This window comes from Saccostrea cucullata, unplaced genomic scaffold, assembly GCF_032062105.1.
Source record: "Saccostrea cucullata isolate Sc308-1 unplaced genomic scaffold, CSIRO_AGI_Scuc_v1 ctg249, whole genome shotgun sequence".
NCBI classification, from domain to species: domain Eukaryota; kingdom Metazoa; phylum Mollusca; class Bivalvia; order Ostreida; family Ostreidae; genus Saccostrea; species Saccostrea cuccullata.
Window position 1 is genome coordinate 427554 of NW_026936117.1, and position 20066 is coordinate 447619.

General features: G+C 33.6%; 1 protein-coding gene across 1 annotated transcript; it reads right to left on the reverse strand.

Annotated features, from left to right (window-relative positions):
* Positions 1–304: 304 nt before the first annotated feature.
* Positions 305–20045, reverse strand: LOC134244808 (nucleoside diphosphate-linked moiety X motif 6-like). Its single transcript, XM_062727058.1, has 8 exons — positions 19923–20045; positions 19314–19387; positions 18774–18865; positions 13079–13184; positions 12470–12580; positions 11535–11737; positions 11013–11180; positions 305–748 (listed from the first exon to the last, which is right to left on the reverse strand). The coding sequence occupies exons 1-8, from the start codon at positions 19961–19963 to the stop codon at positions 722–724; spliced, it is 822 nt and encodes a 273-aa protein (XP_062583042.1). The 5' UTR covers positions 19964–20045; the 3' UTR covers positions 305–721.
* Positions 20046–20066: the final 21 nt, after the last annotated feature.

Sequence of the window (20066 nt, forward strand, 5' to 3'; positions counted from 1 at the left end):
TAAAAGTTAATTCTATTTTATTTGTAATACTAATAGTTTCTTTAGTGAGATTTTGAAATCACTAAAATTACATCTCGCTAAAAATGTTTTTAAAGGACAAATTGCTAAATTTGCGTCTCAACTAGAATTTCCACTTATACAGTGATAAATAGCGTTGTAATCAGTGCTGCGATACTGTTGTTACTACTTCAACTCTGTCCAAGGTTGTACCTAAAAGCATGCTAAAATTTTAGCAGTACTTGGACAGCAAGAAGGACAAACACATGTGACCCATCCATATTATTCAGAAGAAGAAGTCAATTGCTTAACTATGATATTTATTTCTGAGAAATAAAAATATAAAATTGTAAAATAAAACATTATTAACATTCTGAATCTTATTGAGAAAAAAAAATCAATTAAAGCAGCCTAATACTTCTAAATCTATTGACTTCGTTTTTGCCATTTGTTGTGATTTTAATTACTGTTTAGGAAGTTTAGCGAGTGGACTAGATGTTAGTACATCCTGCAGCCTATAGAACCACAGTTTTCCTATCTTGTCAATGATTCCCTGGATTTCTCTCATTCTCTTGGTTTTCTTCCTCTCATTGTTTTGTAATAAAGTTTGAATGAAGCTGATTGATTATTTTGCCCAAGTGAAAAATAAATTTCACAAAATTAAAAAGTTTGCATTCTTTAATTATCACAGTCTGAATCAGTCTATTCCATTCCCTCACAGATGTTAATGAGCACCACTCTGTAGAAAGTCCTGCAAAGAGAAAGACAAATTGACGATTTAAGTCGTACAAAATAAATAGGCCAAAATTGTTCTGCAGCTCAATTTTTTTTTTGTTTTTGTTTTTTTTTTTTTGAGAAATTTATTTTAACTTTCACATAAATTACACAAATATGAAACAGACGTATATATAAATACATATACAAGAAGGTTTATGATAAAGCAAAAACAAAAAAAGAAATAATAAAAACTAGTGTGAAAGTTTATGTAGAAAGAGAGAGGGGGGAGAGAAAGGGGGGAAGAAACGAGAAAGTGAGTGAAACATGAGAGGGCACACACTTTATTGAACAGGTTACAGTAAGAAAATTTTAAAGTTTTTCAACTATTTCCTGCCAGTGTCTTTCAAATTCATCATATTTACAATTTTTTAACAAAAGAAATTTTTCTACTCTAATTCTTTCAGTAATAACAATTTTTAAAGTCTCAACGTTTAATTTTATAGTTTTGGCATACTTACTTGCAAAAATATATTGTTTTATAATCAGAATAAGTAGATTTTCTAACTTGTAGAAGTTTCTGTTTAAAAATTTACCAAATAAAATTGATTGTCTATCAAAACAAACAGACTTAATTGTTCACTTTTTGCAAGATCCATTCTTCAATCTCTAACCATTCTTCTTTTACAACAGAACATTCAACAAAAAGGTGATCAATAGTTTCAATATCTTTCTCACAGAAGGAGCATAATGGTGAATCAATAAGTCTTCATTTAAAAAGATGGCAATTAGTAGGAATTATTCTATGTAAGATTTGGAACTGTAACCATTGAAGTTTTGATTCTTGGGTTGTTTTGAAAGGTAGCTCAAAAATTTTTTCCCAGTATTTTTCACTAAATTCTTCCCCATTTTCACTCCATTTTATAACTGAAGTTATACTGCCCTTTTTATTCCTAATGAGAACATTATACATATCATTACACCCTTTTTTACTCTTTAAGAAAATTTCAAGGCTGGATGGAAGCATTGGTCTAGGCGTTGGCTTTATTTCATAATTCTTAGAACATGATAGCCTCTTTCTAATTGCTGTTCTTAGTCTGGCATATTCAACATAGTTTGTATTTACCTTCAAATTATTTTGAAAAAAATCAAAACTGTAAAAGTTTCCATTTAAATCTAAGAAATCATTGATAAAAACAAAGCCCAAATTAAAGTAACTTTTGATGAAAATTGACTGGCCACCAATGGTAACTTCTGGATTATGCCATATGTGTTCTTGGAGAGGACTTAAATCAGCTATAGCTTTAGCCTGATTTACTTTACACCAGCTATAGAAAACATCTTTCCAAAATTTATTTTTCGTGGTACTACTCAGATCCTTAATAAAGTCAATTCCAAACATCCAAAGATGATTTATACTTATTCCCAATTCTGCTTCAAGTAATTTAACCCATTTTGCACTTGAGCACATAACCCGCCTTATCCAACTAGATTTCAATGATGTAACAAAATTTTTATAGTCTATCATTTTTAAGCCCCCAAATTTATGCTCTTGAATCATTACATTTTTCTTGACTTTATGATTGTTATTATTCCATAGAAAATTATACAAGTCTTTTTCAAAAGCACTCATGACATCATCGTTAGGATTTGGTAAAGTGAGTACAAGATGATTTAGTTTAGGAATTAGTAATGTTTTTATTACAGTCGGTCCTCCAAGAGGAGTAAGTTTGCGAGCTTTCCATTGTGACATGGTTTTTTTAATTTCTTCAATTTTTAATTTGTAATTAATATCTACCATCTCATGCAAATCAACAGAAAACTTAACACCTAGTAAATCAAAGGATGTAGTACTGGGATCCAACTTCCATCTTGAGTGATGAAATACATCTTTTGAGAATTTTTTACTTCCAATCCAGACTAATTTAGTTTTAGAAAAATTTATTTTTAGACCCGAGATTGATGCAAAATAATCTAACACTCTTGTAATTCCATCCAATGAGCTCGGAGAGCCATCAGAAATAACTGATGTATCATTTGCGTATTGGGACAACTTGTATTCTTCACCATCAATAGTTATACCTTTAATATCCTTATTTTTTCTAATTAAAATACCTAAAATCTCTGCACAAAGTAAAAAAAGGTACGGTGAAATAGGATCACCTTGTCTACAACCCCTTTCAGGGTAAAAATACTGAGACACAATCCCATTTTGAATAACACAGGACTTTATATTATTATAGAAACATCTTATCCAATTTCTAATTGACTGACCAAAATTGAAGAAACAAAGTGTTTGATTTATGAAGTTCCATGAAATGGTATCAAATGCTTTTTCAAAGTCGATAAACATTAAGAGACCAGGTATATTTCTTGACTCTGCTTGGTGCATAATATCATATATTAGTCTAATATTTTCACCAATAAATCTACCTTTAATAAATCCTGTTTGGTCCCCATGTATTAGCTTATCTAAGAATTTTTTCTTTCAGCAATGCACCCTGAGGCTAATTTATATACAACATTTAAGAGGCTAATTTTTTTCTTTTATCATTTTGTTTTAGGATACAAAATTTCTCTTAATAACCCTTTACTTTGCATTTAAAGCAAATGATGATATGGCATGTACAGGCCTCCATATCAATACAATCTAAAATATAGTTTACCAATAGACCATTATACTGTTTAAGCAAAAATTTTAGCAAGGATTCAATTTTGGCATTTGTAGTGAGGGTGTTGAGATTGCTAAAATTGAATTTTGTTAAACAAGTCATTCCCACATTTGAGGTTTCTTTTATCTTTCAAGACATGACAGAATCACTAGTATTACTTTTTAGTAAAATAAATAATACATGTACTTCTAAATCTATACTGATCACATTTTGTCCGTCTAGCTGTCTGTCTGTCTGTCTAGCTGGCTGTCCATCTGTAAACTTTTCGCATTTTCAACTCAAGAACCACTGGGCCAATTTTAACAAATTAAAACTTGGTAAAAAGCATCCTTGGGTAAAGGGGAATTTAAATTGTGAAAATTAAGGGCCATGCCCCCCCCCCCCCCCCCCCCCGGGGTCATGATTTTTACAATTTAGAATCTACAATACCCTAGGATGATTCCACATAAGTTTCAGCTTTCCTGGCCCACTGGTTCTTGAGAAGAAGATTTTTTAATGACCCCATCCTATTCTTGTCTTTTCTTGATTATCTCCACTTGGAAAGGACTTAATTTTAACAATTCAAAGTCCCCATTGTCCAAGGATGTTTTGTACCAAGTTTGGTTAAAAGTGGCCCAGTGGTTCTTGAGAAGAAGTTGAAAATGTGAAAAGTTTACAGACAGATGGACGGACAAAATGTGATCAGAAAAGCTCACTTCGACTCAGGTGAGCTAACAAAACCGACAAGAAATATTTCTTAGTATTTTTTTTTGATTTCAACAAAAATAAGCGTAAAAAAACTGGGAAATATAAATACAAATGGAAAATATCAGATGCATTTAAATATCTTTGGATTAGAAGATCCAAACGAAAGAGATATCCTTCTTTGTTTTCCAGGGGTTGAAAAAAACCTGGGTGCTATTTCAGAAATTATAAGCATTTAATCACATACTTAAAAAATCGCACCTTCTTTCAGTTGTAGTTTCCAGCTTTGAACTATTTTGAAGACAATGCCTGGACAATCACTTTCCAAAATGTCTCTCATTCAGAAGCCATTTCATTCATTTAAAAGTTTGGGACCATATACAACAGCTAGCTGATTTGTGACCAAACTGTTACTTCTTGAACAAGAGGCCCAGGGGCCACAGCGCTCACCTGAGCACATCGGCTAGGAAAAAGCACATATCAGATCAGAACTGAAAGTTTACTAAGGTGGGGGGGGGGGGCTTGAATTTTAACACCCCCCCCAGGGGATCATAATTTGAAATAACTAGAATCTACACTACCTGAGGATGTTTCCTTATAAATTCAACTAATCATGGCTTTGAAATACTTGAAAAGAAAATTTTAAAAGGTTGCCCTATATATTCCTATGTTAAATTTTGATCAGTCATTTTGGCCCCACCCTACCCCCAGGGGTCATGATTTGAACAAACTTGAATCTACACTACCTGAGGATGATTCCATATGAGTTTCATCTTTCCTGGTCCAGTGATTCAGGAAAAGAAGATTTTTAAAGATTTTTCCTATAAATTCCTATGTAAAACTTTGATCGGCCATTTTGGCCCCACCCTACCCCTGGGGGTCATGATTTGAACAAACTTGAATCTACACTACCTGAGGATGAATCCACATGAGTTTCATCTTTCCTGGCCCAGTGGTTCTTGAGAAGATTTTTCCTATATATTCCTATGTAAAACTTTGATCGGCCATTTTGGCCCCACCCTACCCCCGGGGGTCATGATTTGAATAAACTTGAATCTACACTACCTGAAGATAATTCCATATGAGTTTCATCTTTCCTGGCCCAGTGGTTCTGGAGAAGAAGATTTTTAAAGATTTTTCCTATATATTCCTATGTAAAACTTTGATCGGCCATTTTGGCCCCAACCTACCCCCGGGGGTCATGATTTGAACAAACTTGAATCTACACTACCTGAGGATGATTCAGTATGAGTTTCATCTTTCCTGGTCCAGTGATTCAGGAAAAGAAGATTTTTAAAGATTTTTCCTATATCTTCCTATGTAAAACTTTGATCGGCCATTTTGGCCCCACCCTACCCCTGGGGGTCATGATTTGAACAAACTTGAATCTACACAACCTGAGGATGATTCCACATGAGTTTCATCTTTCCTGGCCCCGTGGTTCTTGAGAAGAAGATTTTTAAAAAATGCCATTAATTTTTCTCTAATTCATAATTATCTCCCCTTGGAAAAGGGCGTGGCCCTTCATTTGAACAAACTTGAATCCCCTTTACCCAAGGATACTTTGTGGCAAGTTTGGTTGAAATCGGCTCAGTGGTTCTTGAGAAGAAGATGAAAATGTGAAAAGTTTACGACAACAACGACGACGACGACAGACGACGGACAAATTTTGATCAGAAAAGCTCACTTGAGCCGAAGTGAGCTAATAAAATAATACAGAAGACCAGCCCAGTTGACTGATAATTGATTGGTAATTATTCAGCACAATGTGAAGTACTCATACTTATCCACGCCTCGTAGCACACCAGGTGGTGGACAGTTAAACAATTGAAGTACAGCTGTTCAAAAGCTGCAATGTTTAAACTATTTCTTTTACAGAGTTTGCTTTTTAAATGTTCATAGTATAATTATAAGTAAATTTTATATTTTTTGGTCTATTCTAGTAAAAATCCCAACTTGTGAGAACTTGCACTGAAATAGCTACAGAGTGTTAATATCTTTTAAACTGCAAGTGTATCTACAATTTTTGACCTGATAATAAGCACTCATGCAAATCAAAACAATACTTCAAACGTATTACATGTATTATGTCATAATGGAGGTATTCCATTCTACCGTAAAGAAAATTGCCAAATTTGCATCTCGCTTTCAATTCCATTGATACCGTATGATTGACATTATCGTGACATAATTAGTTCCTTTTTCCTGATGTACTTTGTAAGAAATGAGATAAGCAGATTTTATAGGTGTGTTGTACTAATACTTGTCAATGACATTTACAGAATCATGTATTATTTCATCTGACATTTGTAAGGTACGTGTTAACTAAAACTGTGTGATAGAAAATCTTTGATAACAACTTTATAAATAAGGCCATTTCCTTTGTAAATTTTAGAACAATTGCAAGCAACTAAAAAAATTTGTCCAAAGGAAATGAAAAGAATGTACCTTGTTTCTTCAGTTCAGGCTAGTGGTCAAATATGATGGAGTGAAAGAGTAAAAAAAGATAGCCTAATTGTATTTTTTTTCTAAATACAGAGCTAATATCTTTCTAAGAGTTGTTGGCCATGTTGGCTTTTGTAACATCATATGTAGATTAATTCTTTCTCTCTAACTGATAAATAATGTCTTATTTTTCAAGTTCATTTTCTCTTGATATATACGTATAGTAAATTTATATGTTATTTTTCCATATTACATAGAGAGCCCAATCTCTGATCTAAAACATATGGAATTATATAATGATAGAACTGTTTCTGAAGATTACAAAACATGTTTCATTTTTTGGATCAAGGTGTGCCCTCATATCTTGTTATTTCACTGAAAGTATACTCATATATTTACATTTCCAATGTCTTGGTCCGAGTTAAAATTACAATTAGAAAACTTACTTTATTTCTATATAAATCTACTGGTTCATGGATAGGCATGGTTAAAAAAAATCAAGAGCAGGGCGGGAAAAATAGAAACAGAAGAGGGGCTTAGAGCACATGGATTTGCGCAGTCAAGAGCATGTAAATACTGTGGTTTCATCTATATTCGTTGAGCATAAATTTTCAAGGATTTCATTGTTAAGCAGATCCACGAATTTAAATGTCCATTGAATTAAGAAATATGTTAGTCATTTGTATAAGCAATGCTTTTGTCCACGAAATTTCGTATCCTCGAAAATGTCTGTTTTACAAAATACACAATAATTGATGCCAACGTTAAGAAACCACAGTATAAGGAATAACTGTCAGATTTTTTGGTTTCATGATGATGATCAATCGATTGGTTAGCGTGATAATTTTATGCATAAATGCCTTTGGCGTTTTATGCAAATTTTCAAGCAAACCACTCAATTGATCACATCATGAAACCAAAAAATTAGTCAGTTTTTCCTTAAATAAGTGTTTTCTTTAAAATTTAAGAGCATTGCAATTTCAAGAAGCCTATTTTCAGAAAAAGTTAAAGATTAAATCACCAGTTCTCTACTTTATATTATTGATATTGGGAATAAGACATGTGGTGTTAGTTTCTTATTTCTGGACAAAAAGGTATGGCCACAGTTGATTTTTTTGATAATTAGGTCTTTTAATTTAGGATCATGAAGTCACAAAATGATCTTTCTGAACATGTTTTCACAAGTAATATATGTGTGAAATATGAATGCCCCTTATCTCATTAAAAAGTTATATCTATGCTGTGTTAAAATTTATAAAAAGTATGTCAAAACTTCAAGGTCAAGGTCACTGACAAAAAAAATCATAAATTTGGATTTTCTGACAGCATAGATAGGAGAAACATGAAAACTTTATCTTTTCTCCTTGAAAAGTTGTGAACAAGGATAGGGATTTCATAAAAGAAAGTATGAAAGATAGACAAACTGACACCCCCCCCCCCAAAAAAAAATTGAATATCCCCTCTCTTTTCCAAAAAATAAGGGGACAAAAATCACATTACCTGTAGCCAATCAATCCATCTGTGGGAAGTATGGTACTTGTATGTAAAAATTGCTCTCTATATATTTACATTAAACGGAGATAATTTCATGAAAATTCATCAACATTTTATAAAGAACGACTAAAACACTTAAGCAAATTTTCTAATTCCTACGATAATTATAAAAGTTTGTGTGAAGTAATAAATATGCATATGTCTATCGACCCGGAGCAGCCTCGCTACGTCATTTAACGTTACGTTAGCCGTAGATTGTTTCGCATGTGAAAGGATCGGGAAGAGTTTTTAAAATACTCTTCCTTCTTTGTTATTACATATATAACGTTACAAAAATCAAACAGTCTCTTTTCTTAAATTATTCTTTAAATGTATGTTGTTGTTACCCCAGTAAAAAAATTTTTATTTATGGGAAAGGATGTCTTAGAATCATGCAGTGCCAATTTATGCAACGCGGGTTAAATACTGTAACGATATCAATACTGTATGTAATAACTCATGGCCGTCCAGATCTTTTAATTTTACTCTAGTTAAATTAATTGTTTTAAAAAATGTATACCAATGAAATAACAAACCCTAACACATAATTTTTTTTTCTTTAGTTGTTATTGTTTTAGCAGGTCGTTCAGTTCTGCATTGCGCTACACAAAATTTTAGGTATGCTGGCTGCTCCGCCCTTGACGCAAAAATCCATTTTTTCGTTGTTAGCAGATTTCTCTACCGCGCTTAATTCTTTTATGATCTCCGTATTTCTGATCAAAATTCTATCAAATTTGCACATCATGAATTTACACCAAAGCTGAAAAATTATACACTTAAACTGAATAATTTTCGCACTCATTACGGATCCACGAAGAGTTAGATTTTTGGGGTTACATATTTTCAATATCTGATTCCGCGACTGCTCCGGGTACCCCTACTATTGACACATTTATATATAATTGTAGAGAAAATATTTAATATTTGTGAAATATTTCTTGCTCTTATTAATTTTTAGTGTATGTCAAGCGTATATGCCAATTTTCAATGAAAGACGTTCATTAGAAAGCAAAATAAACACAATGTCTCAATAATTTTCGAACAACCCTCGTATTTTTAAAAATGCTTTTAAATTAAATAAATTTGAATAAAGTTTTTAAATTTTCTAACAGATCTAAAGGGTGTTAAGAAAATTCGTTCCACCTTTTTCTTTTATTTTGGAAAAGAAAGACAATGAGAAGATATTTACAATTTGTGATATTTCATGTTTACAGATTCAATTCTTACTAGTGATAAGGTTTTAACTTTCTTTTGTTGAATCAATAAGGGGAGGGTGGGTATTAAAACAGATGATGCCTGTTCAGAAAAATTAGGGATATGACGCATATTTGTGACATATATTAAGTACAGAGGTCAAAATATCCTTTTGAATACTATGCAAAAATTATAAAATCTGTGAAAATTTTCAAAATGACAAACCTTTTCTTTTGAAAAGTGATCTATAGCAGGGGCGGATCCAGAAGTTCATGTGGGGGGGGGGGGGTTTGAGGCCCAAAGGACTGAAGGGGGAGGGCATGGGAGGGGGTGTCCCCCTCCCATAGGTGGGGGTTCGAGAAAATTTTGTTTTAATGGTTCTAAATGGTGCATTTTCCAGCATTCTTTTGTACTTTTTGTAGCTTTTTTTAAAGACCAATCATCACAAATTTTTAAGAATCCAGAAAAATAAAATGTTTCAATTTGATTTAACTTTAACACAAGACTTTAGACCTTGTTTTAAAAAATGGAGTGGGGGGGGGGGGGACCCGAAAAAATTGTTTTAAATAGTTCTAAAATGGTGCATTTTCCAGCATTTCTGGTACTTTTTGTAGCTTTTTTAAAGACCAATCATCACAAATATTTAAGAAGTTAGATAAATAAAATGTTTCAAATTACATGTAATTTAACTTTAACACAAGACTTTAGACTTTGCTTTAAAAAATTGTTACATCTGACAATTTTAGGAATGTAAGCAGTTGACTTCAAGCTGTCTTTTAAATGCATTTTCAATTAATTTAGTCAAGCTGAATTCTAAGATACAACTGATGTGCAATTTTAAACACTTTCAAAAAATCAAACATTGGATTCTTTTCAGAATTCCTAATTAGTGCTTTTCAATTTACTTGAGTATACTGTCAATATGATGTAAAAAAAAATGTATTAATTTAATTTTTAAAACGGTAAATAAAAAACCCTATATATAATAGTTTATTCAAATAGTTAATAAAAAAAAAACATGCATTTTATCAGCAAGGGAATATTACTGAGCAGCACCGTAACTGTGCAGTTTTCTGTTGTTCATACTTGACTACATTGTACTGCACGATGATCTTGTGACTTCACTAGATTCACGGATTACCCCTCTCTCTGTTGATTACCTGTGTATTGTGTGCGTTCAAGCGGAAAGTGATTTCCTGTTACGTGGCTGAAGTATATTTCACAGTTGTACAGAACAATGGATTCGTGTATATTAGAGTCTTATCAATGCAACAAAATGATAAAATGACAACTTGTAAAAAAAAAAAAAAATTCAATGAGCGGGGGGGTTTTCCCGAACCCCCCCAAACCCCCCTGAATCTGCCCTTGTATAGTTCTTATACCTATGCTCATCAGCTTGTCTGATGCAAGATAAGCTATGAAGAAACAAAAATAGATTATCCTTTATTATCACTCAAAATGACAAGCATTTCTAACATTCGGGTGCTTTAAAGATGTTATATATATTTTCACATGAAAGACAAATCCTATAATTTCCTGCAATAAATGAATTGCTATAAATCTAAAGCACACTCTTGTGATTTTGTCAGACTAGAAAATTCATCTCTTTAGTTAAGCACTACTTTGAAATTTTTGAAAATATTTTATCCTGGAACGAACTTTCTTAACACCCCTTAGATATTGCAATCTAAATTCCTAATTATTTATTTAGCTATGGGCTACAAAATCTACTGTGATCTTTGTTTTCCTTTATTGTCAAACATGAAGACTAACCTTTGGTACAGGTTGAATACTGTAAATATTGTTTTTAAACTTCTTGTTCCATGAATCCACCAGTGAGGGGGATATGGTCCGATTGCCATTTTTCTGGTGATTGAGGTAACACTCTGCAAAGAACCTGTTGGCAGCTGTCAGATTTGGGTCAGCTATGTATTCATCAACCTGGAATCAGTAAAAATAGGTACATGTTCACTGAAGTAAATAAATCAATCAGGGTCAGCTAAGTATTCAACAGTCTGGAATCAGTCAAAATAAGTGTGTAGGTACTGAAGTATGTACTGTTAGGTCAGTCACAAGTTTGTACATCTACAAAAGAGCCTTCCTAGTACCAGGTATTTGATTTGGATCTAGATTATGTTGTTTTGATAAATTATACAAAAAGTAGGGAGGTGAAGTATACTACAATCTCACTATACGTTACTATCACAATATAAACTACAGATATCCCATTATAGGTAAAGCCTTGACATACACATGTAAACCTATAGATAACCATTTACAGTAAAGTCAACTCACAGATATCCATTTACATTCTGCGATTTCCTGAGGACAATGTTTGATTTCCGTGGTAACTGCTTTCATCAGACAGACAAAGTACCAGTCAGAGCAACCAAAGCGGAAGTTGTGCTGATGACGGAAGCCAAGCACGGACACAAACTCGGCCTGGATCCCCGTCTCCTCCAGGACCTCCCTTCTGGACGTCTCCGCCAAATCCTCCCCTGACAACGAATCAAAGATCCAGTCAGGAAGCTATTATTTAACAATAAATTTAATAGATACTCAAGTTTTATTGTATAACCTGAGTTGTTTAGATTTTACACTTTATATAACAGAGCATGATTTCTGAAAAAGAGTTAGGTGTTCCAACCAAGGTTATAGTAGTTTAACTTGTGTAGCTATTAAATTCATTTCTGACTTATAAATAAATGTTCCATCCTTAATAAAACAAATCGACATTCGAATTTTTTTTAATGCATTAAAAAACAAATTGTAAAACAGTTTCCTTTTTATATATTATTTTCAAAATATTTTAAAGTGCTTTTGTGCATAAATTAACTTTAAAATATAGTTATTTAAACTTCAAAAATGGATTTAAACAATTTAATTATTCATTTTAATTTTCATGATCTATCAAAAATGGTATTCACAGTTTTCTCACAATTAATTACATAGAAGCAGCTAAATAAGATTAATCTTAGGTACTATTAAAAATTTTTGAACTTCTGCCATGAGGAAAGGGAAGTAATTCAAACAACATGCTGTAGAGATCCCAGCCATGTACCTTTATCAGCGAGTCGTCCGGGTAATTTCCACAGCTGGGAACTTCATGATACTGTACCTTTATCAGCGAGTCCTCCGGGTAACTTCAACGGCTGGGACTTCATGATACTGTACCTTTATCAGCGAGTCCTCCGGGTAACTTCCACGGCTGGGACTTCATGATACTGTACCTTTATCAGCCAGTCCTCCAGGTAACTTCCAAGGCTTGGACCTGATTACACTGTACCTCTCTCTGATCACCAACAGCTCCCCCTCCTCATTCAGGACAAACCCCGCCACACCTGGAAAATAGGCAAGAAAATATCTCAACTATATAACATTCTTAGCTTTTCTTTAAACTTCAACATCTTGAATATACAGCCAGATCACATTTTATAAAAGGAATAAAATCCTCTTCTTACAGTTGGAATTTTAAAATACATGTACATGCATGGATAAAGGGGAGGATTATTTTTTGTATGCTTAATACAAGGACTGTCTTGGTTTGAGAATAATCGCAAGACCTTTTGACAGGCAAAATGTGAGTTTCTTTACTGTTTAACCTGCATTCCACAACTCCTTATTTCAAAACCTACTGAAATCTCATGATTACAACGACAAAAACTAGTTAGTAAGCATGTACTTTATCAACAGTCATTGTACTTATTGTCAAATGACAATAATTTTTTAAAATTCCAATTTCTTTTTCTCTGGAATAGATGCTAACAAAACTAGAGTGTGTGGGGTTTATGTTTTGAAAAGTTAAAAAACTTCTACTCCTTTGGTCTTTACCAGCTTACCTAAGTACTGATTTGCGTATTCAGGTAGTTTGTTCTCTTCATTGTCTGGCAGCCATTTTGTCATCATTACATAGCCTGACTGAGCATGATTGAAATCAAAACCTAACTGAAATAGACAAAAAGAAATACTATTACCTATGGATATTCAAAATAAGAGTTAAAAATAGTACTATAGGTACCTCTGGTGGTTGTTCATTTGAAGTAAACTGTGACTGAAACATATAAATAATGCTTTGATTTTAAGACCAAACAAAAAGAACAATCAATGCAATATTTTTGTGAACAAAATTTGATCTCTTTAGCTTAATTGCGCTAGAGGGCTATAATTCTCACTTAAGATAGAGGTTTATAATTCTTACTTAAGTATAGGGCTGTAATTCTCACTTAAGGTAGAGGGCTATAATTCTCACTTAAGGTAGAGGGCTATAATTCTCACTAATGGTAGAGGGCTATAATTCTCACTTAAAGTAGAGGGCTATAATTCTCACTTATGGTAGAGGGCTATAATTATCACTTATGGTAAAGGCCTATTATTCTCACTTATGGTAGAGGGCTATAATTCTCACTTATGGTAGAGGGCTATAATTCTCACTTATGGTAAAGGGCTATAATTCTCACTTATGGTAGAGGGCAATAATTCTCACTTATGGTAAAGGGCTATAATTCTCACTTATGGTAGAGGGCTATAATTCTCACTTATGGTAGAGGGCTATAATTATCACTGTAGAGGGCTATAATTATCACTTAAGGTAGAGGGCTATAATTATCACTTATGGTAAAGGGCTATAATTCTCACTTATGGTAGAGGGCTATAATTCTCACTTATGGTAGAGGGCTATAATTCTCACTAATGGTAGAGGGCTATAATTCTCACTTATGGTAGAGGGCTATAATTCTCACTTACGGTAGAGGGCTATAATTCTCACTGTAGAGGGCTATAATTCTCACTTAAGGTAGAGGGCTATAATTCTCACTTATGGTAGAGGGCTATAATTCTCACTTATGGTAGAGGCCTATAATTCTCACTTATGGTAGAGGGCTATAATTCTCACTTATGGTAGAGGGCTATAATTCTCACTGTAGAGGGCTATAATTATCACTTAAGGTAGAGGGCTATAATTATCACTTATGGTAAAGGGCTATAATTCTCACTTACGGTAGAGGGCTATAATTCTCACTGTAGAGGGCTATAATTATCACTTAAGGTAGAGGGCTATAATTCTCACTTATGGTAGAGGGCTATAATTCTCACTTATGGTAGAGGGCTATAATTCTCACTTATGGTAGAGGGCTATAATTCTCACTTATGGTAGAGGGCTATAATTCTCACTGTAGAGGGCTATAATTATCACTTAAGGTAGAGGGCTATAATTATCACTTATGGTAAAGGGCTATAATTCTCACTTATGGTAGAGGGCTATAATTATCACTTATGGTAGAGGGCTATAATAATCACTTATGGTAGAGGGCTATAATTATCACTTATGGTAGGGGGCTATAATTCTCACTTAAAGTAGAGGGCTACAATTCTCACTTAAAGGCCGAGATTTTTAACCGTACGGTTTTCTCAGGTAAGGGGAGGGACTAAATTTTACATGCTTGGCACCTCGAGGCATTGACGGTCGTGCAGACCGTGGGAAGCTCTAATCCCTATACACAAACAGTATACACAGGAAGTCAATGAGTATTACCTGTACAGCTTGCTGGCCTACTGGTCATCATAAACTTAGTAGATCTCGACATCGTAAATAAAAATGTCATTAATCATGTTAATAATAAATGATATTTGCAAAATTCCATAATTTTCAGACTTATATCTAATATATCAAGCAGAAATTCCATCGGCCGACTTTTGTAGAAATCTACGGTATGTACCTTACATTGAACGTCACAGCAGCAATAAGTTGAGTTCATTGTAAAAAAAAAAAAATAATGAAATGCAGGTACAATTTAAAATGTAAAATATCCATCCTTGCCAGTCCCTTTCTATATTTAAAGAATTTTTTATAATTATCGTAAATATAGTAGCATAGAGCTTCGATCACAGTCAATAGTAACAGTTACTTCCCATTTGTATGAAAAGTCGCATGGTCCTATTTTTAGCAAAGGTGTCCTATTGTGAAAAATTCCCGATAACGATGGTTTCAAGAAGTTAAAATTATATACAAGTGTGTGTGAATTTGAAGTTAATGTAAATTATAATTGAACTAACTAAAAACGAAATATTAAGTTATTGCTGACTTATCAATATGTATTTCTTTCGAAACTATTTCTAACACCTGTGACCTTGAACGGAGGTAACAAACCACGTAGTAAGAAATGCGCGGTTATAAAAAATGAAAATAAGAGAGAAAGTCTTAATACTTGTCCAGGCTAAGTTGTTTCTAATAAGGCATTTTGCTTTCATCCTTACTATTCATTACCAGCTTAGATCTATATAATTTTTATCCTTTATTTTTATCGCGTCTCTGAACAAGATATTTTACGAGTGAAGACAAGATTGCACTTTTCATTAATAAAATAATTATACCCAATCTTGATTTATTTTATTTAAACAGTACGAGAAATTTTTCATTTTTTTTTTCAATGACATGTTTTCAATTCAGATAATTATAATCAAGCTAAAATGGGCATTGGCTTCCTAATTGTGCTGGTAATTTAGCGGTAAACATCAGAAGACCGAAAGTTAATTCGATGGTGGCCACGAGTGTCAAGCAAGGTGAAAGAGTTATACACAGGGACTAGTAGCTAAATGTCAATCAATTTTAAGTACCCAATGATGGACCTTAATTCATTTGATTGACAGGGGAATACAGACCAGGTAAATATGAAGGCGGTGCTTATTATCTCGGGCTTTAAGGTAGTGGGCTATGATTCTCACCTATTGTAGAGAACTATAATTTTCACTTAATAAGGTAGAGGACTATATTCCATTTAAAGGTATAATTTTATATTCAACTACAAAACATTGAATTTTCTGTTTATTACATTTTTAAAAAAAATCTTTGATTTTTCCTTTGCCTCTGTCTTTTTGTAATACAGTCATAGGCTACATGACGTCATAGTTGAGCGGTTGAGACGTCATAGCTAAGTGAGGTGAAAACACTGTAAACATGGATTTGGCAACATATTTTTGGTAATTCTGACAGTTTTATTCGCTGCCAGAATGATTTGTTTATTTCCATCTATCTTATATTAGGTCTAGGAAGATCTTTTTTTTACAATAATCTTCGTTATGGGAAGGGAAATCGAGAGATTTCCCGCATTTCTGATGTTCGTCACACTGTGACAGGATATCATTTTGATATCCTTTCACACTGTGACAGGATATCATTTTTATTCAATGAATAAATTGCAGTATTTCACGGGTAAAAATGTAAAGCTATAATTCTCTCTTAAAGTAGAAGGCTATAATTCTCACTCATGGTGGAGGGCTATAATTCTCACTTATAGTAGAGGGCTATGATTCTCATTTAAGGTAGAGGGCTATAATTCTCACTTATGGTAGAGGGCTATAATTCTCACTTATGGTAGAGGGCTATAATTCTCACTTATGGTAGAGGGCTATAATTCTCACATTAGGTAGAGGGCTATAATTCTCACTTATGGTAGAGGGCTATAATTCTCACTTAAAGTAGAGGGCTATAATTCTCACTTATGGTAGAGGGCTATAATTCTCACTTATGGTAGAGGGCTATAATTCTCACTGAAGGTAGAGGGCTATAATTCTAACTGTAGAGGGCTATAATTCTCATTTAAGGAGAGGGCCATAATTATCACTTATGGTAGAGGGCCATAATTCTCACTTAAGGTAGAGGGCAATAATTCTCACTTATGGTAGAGGGCTATAATTCTCACTTAAGGTAGAGGGCTATAATTCTCACTTATGGTAGAGGGCTATAATTCTCACATTAGGTAGAGGGCTATAATTCTCACTGAAGGTAGAGGGCTATAATTCTAACTGTAGAGGGCTATAATTCTCATTTAAGGAGAGGGCCATAATTATCACTTATGGTAGAGGGCTATAATTCTCACTTAAGGTAGAGGGCAATAATTCTCACTTATGGTAGAGGGCTATAATTCTCACTTATGGTAGAGGGCTATAATTCTCACTTATGGTAGAGGGCTATAATTCTCACTTATGGTAGAGGGCTATAATTCTCACTTATGGTAGAGGGCTATAATTCTCACTGTAGAGGGCTATAATTCTCATTTAAGGAGAGGGCCATAATTATCACTTATGGTAGAGGGCCATAATTCTCACTTAATGTAGAGGGCAATAATTCTCACTTATAGTAGAGGGCTATAATTCTCACTTATGGTAGAGGGCCATAATTCTCACTTAAGGTAGAGGGCAATAATTCTCACTTAAGGTAGAGGGCTATAATTCTCACTTATGGTAGAGAGCTATAATTCTCACTTAAGGTAGAGGGCTATAATTCTCACTTATGGTAGAGGGCTATAATTCTCACTTAAGGTAGAGGGCTATAATTCTCACTTATGGTAGAGGGCTATAATTCTCACGTAAGGTAGAGGGCTATAATTCTCACTTATGGTAGAGGGCTATAATTCTCATTTATGGTAGAGGGCTATAATTCTCACTTAAGGTAGAGGGATATAATTCTCACTTAAGGTAGAGGGCTATAATTCTCACTTAAGGTAGAGGGCTATAATTCTCACTTATGGTAGAGGGCTATAATTCTCACCTATGGTAGAGGGCTATAATTCTCACTTATAGTAGAGGGCTATAATTCTCACTTATGGTAGAGGGCTATAATTCTCACTTAAAGTAGAGGGCTATAATTCTCACTAAGAAGAGGTCTATAATTCTCACTGTAGAGGGCTATAATTCTCACTTATGGTAGAGGGCTATAATTCTCACTTATGGTAGAGGGCTATAATTCTCACTTATGGTAGAGGGCTATAATTCTCACTTATGGTAGAGGGCTATAATTCTCACTTATGGTAGAGGGCTATAATTCTCACTTAAAGTAGAGGGCTATAATTCTCACTTAAGGTAGAGGGCTATAATTCTCACTTAAGGTAGAGGGCTATAATTCTCACTTAAGGTAGAGGGCTATAATTCTCACTTATGGTAGAGGGCTATAATTCTCACTTATGGTAGAGGGCTATAATTCTCATTTAAGGTAGAGGGCTATAATTCTCACTTAAAGTAGAGGGCTATAATTCTCATTGTAGAGGTCTATAATTCTCACTTATGGTAGAGGGCTATAATTATCACTTATGGTAAAGGGCTATAATTCTCACTTATGGTAGAGAGCTATAATTCTCACTTATGGTAGAGGGCTATAATTCTCACTTATGGTAGAGGGCTATCATTCTCACTTATGGTAGAGGGCTATAATTCTCACTTAAAGTAGAGGGCTATAATTCTCACTTATGGTAGAGGGCTATAATTCTCACTTATGGTAGAGGGCTATAATTCTCACTTAAAGCAGAGGGCTATAATTCTCACTTATGGTAGAGGGCTATAATTCTCACTTATGGTAGAGGGCTATAATTATCACTTATGGTAGAGGGCTATAATTATCACTTAAAGTAGAGGGCTATAATTATCACTTATGGTAGAGGGCTATGATTCTCACCTATTGTAGAGAACTATAATTTTCACTTAATAAGGTAGAGGGCTATGTTCCCTTTAAAGGTATTTTTTTTCTTGGTGACATAACCTTACCTTGCTACAGACTGGTACAGCAGAGGAATGAGGAAGGTGAATCTTCATCCATAACCCACGGATTCCCTCCTGTTTCCATTTTGGAATGGCATCTGATGGTCAGAAAATGAACCAAGGGAATTAACAAGAGGCCCTAGGGCCACAATGATCACCTAGTCTTATATTTCTGTGTATAATTTTGTAAACCTTCTGAGGCTTTGTCATACCCAAAGGTTTCAAACTAGCATAAGCTCAGTTTGTAGCTTATTCTTGCCCTGGGAACTATGATATGAACAAATTAAACCCTGTACACTATAAAGGAAACAAGATTCCCAATTCTTTAATTAATCATTAAGCTGAAAATACTAGAAACCTTTCATCGAAGGATGCTCTGTGTCTAGTTTTAATTAAATTATCTGATCAGCTCTGGATAAGAATTCAAAACAATATGAAAATTTTACAGACAGAACACATGAGACACACTTTGGTAGAAAAGTTCACCTAATCTATGGCTCAGGTGAGCAAAGTAATTCAATGAATAGTCAGAATGTTTCCATTTACCTGCAAGTCTCTGTTCTAAAGATTCTTCTATGTTAAAAGGCTGATCATTTGTGTCAATGGTTAGTCCATCAAACCTGTTAAAATCCATATTAAAATATTTATTTTGCAGTCAGAAATCAATCAAAATATCTAACTTTTTTGAAAAAAAGTTTTTCCAATATTTTTTCCAGTTTAAGTACGTTATTTACAAATGAATGATCTCCAATATGTTATACAGTGTATAACACTTGCACCTGTCTATTTCCTGGTACTATATTTGCTGCTGTCTAAATTCTAGCAGCATTGTTTTTTTTTTGGTATAAATTGTTGCTTAAAGAAATGATGCTACCTGTTACTATGATTGTAGGGTGTGTGTTAAACATACATAAAGGAGTAACAAGACTTAAGGGATAATCACATGTCAGTTACAAATATATTAATGAATTCACAAATCTTAAAAGTCATTTTTGAATATATGAGTGACATTCAATACAAGTGGTACCTAAATGTTGGTTATGAATATGTAAAGCACATTTTATAAGGAATACATATCAGTTATGAATATATAAAGTACATTCAGAAAGGAGCTAGTGCTTACAAATCAGTTACAAATATTTAAAGGGTACTCACATGTCACAGATTACTGTAAATCCCTGAGAATTCTGAGTCATGTTGTCTACATATCAGTCTATAAAAGTAATATAACGGTCAACAAGCTCAATAGAACTTTAATTCTAATAAGGATTTCCATAGAAACCCATTCTTGACTTTGCC

Bases quoted from the DNA above. Each gene is read 5' to 3' on its own strand.
- LOC134244808 (XM_062727058.1), bottom strand. From the start codon at position 19,963: ATGACTCAGAATTCTCAGGGATTTACAGTAATCTGTGACAT. The intron at 11,181-11,534 runs GTGAGTTGACTT...TACTGATTCCAG, and splicing joins CAGAATGTAAATGGATATCT to GTTGATGAATACATAGCTGA. The intron at 749-11,012 runs GTTAGTCTTCAT...TTCTCTTTGCAG, and splicing joins GTATTCAACCTGTACCAAAG to GACTTTCTACAGAGTGGTGC.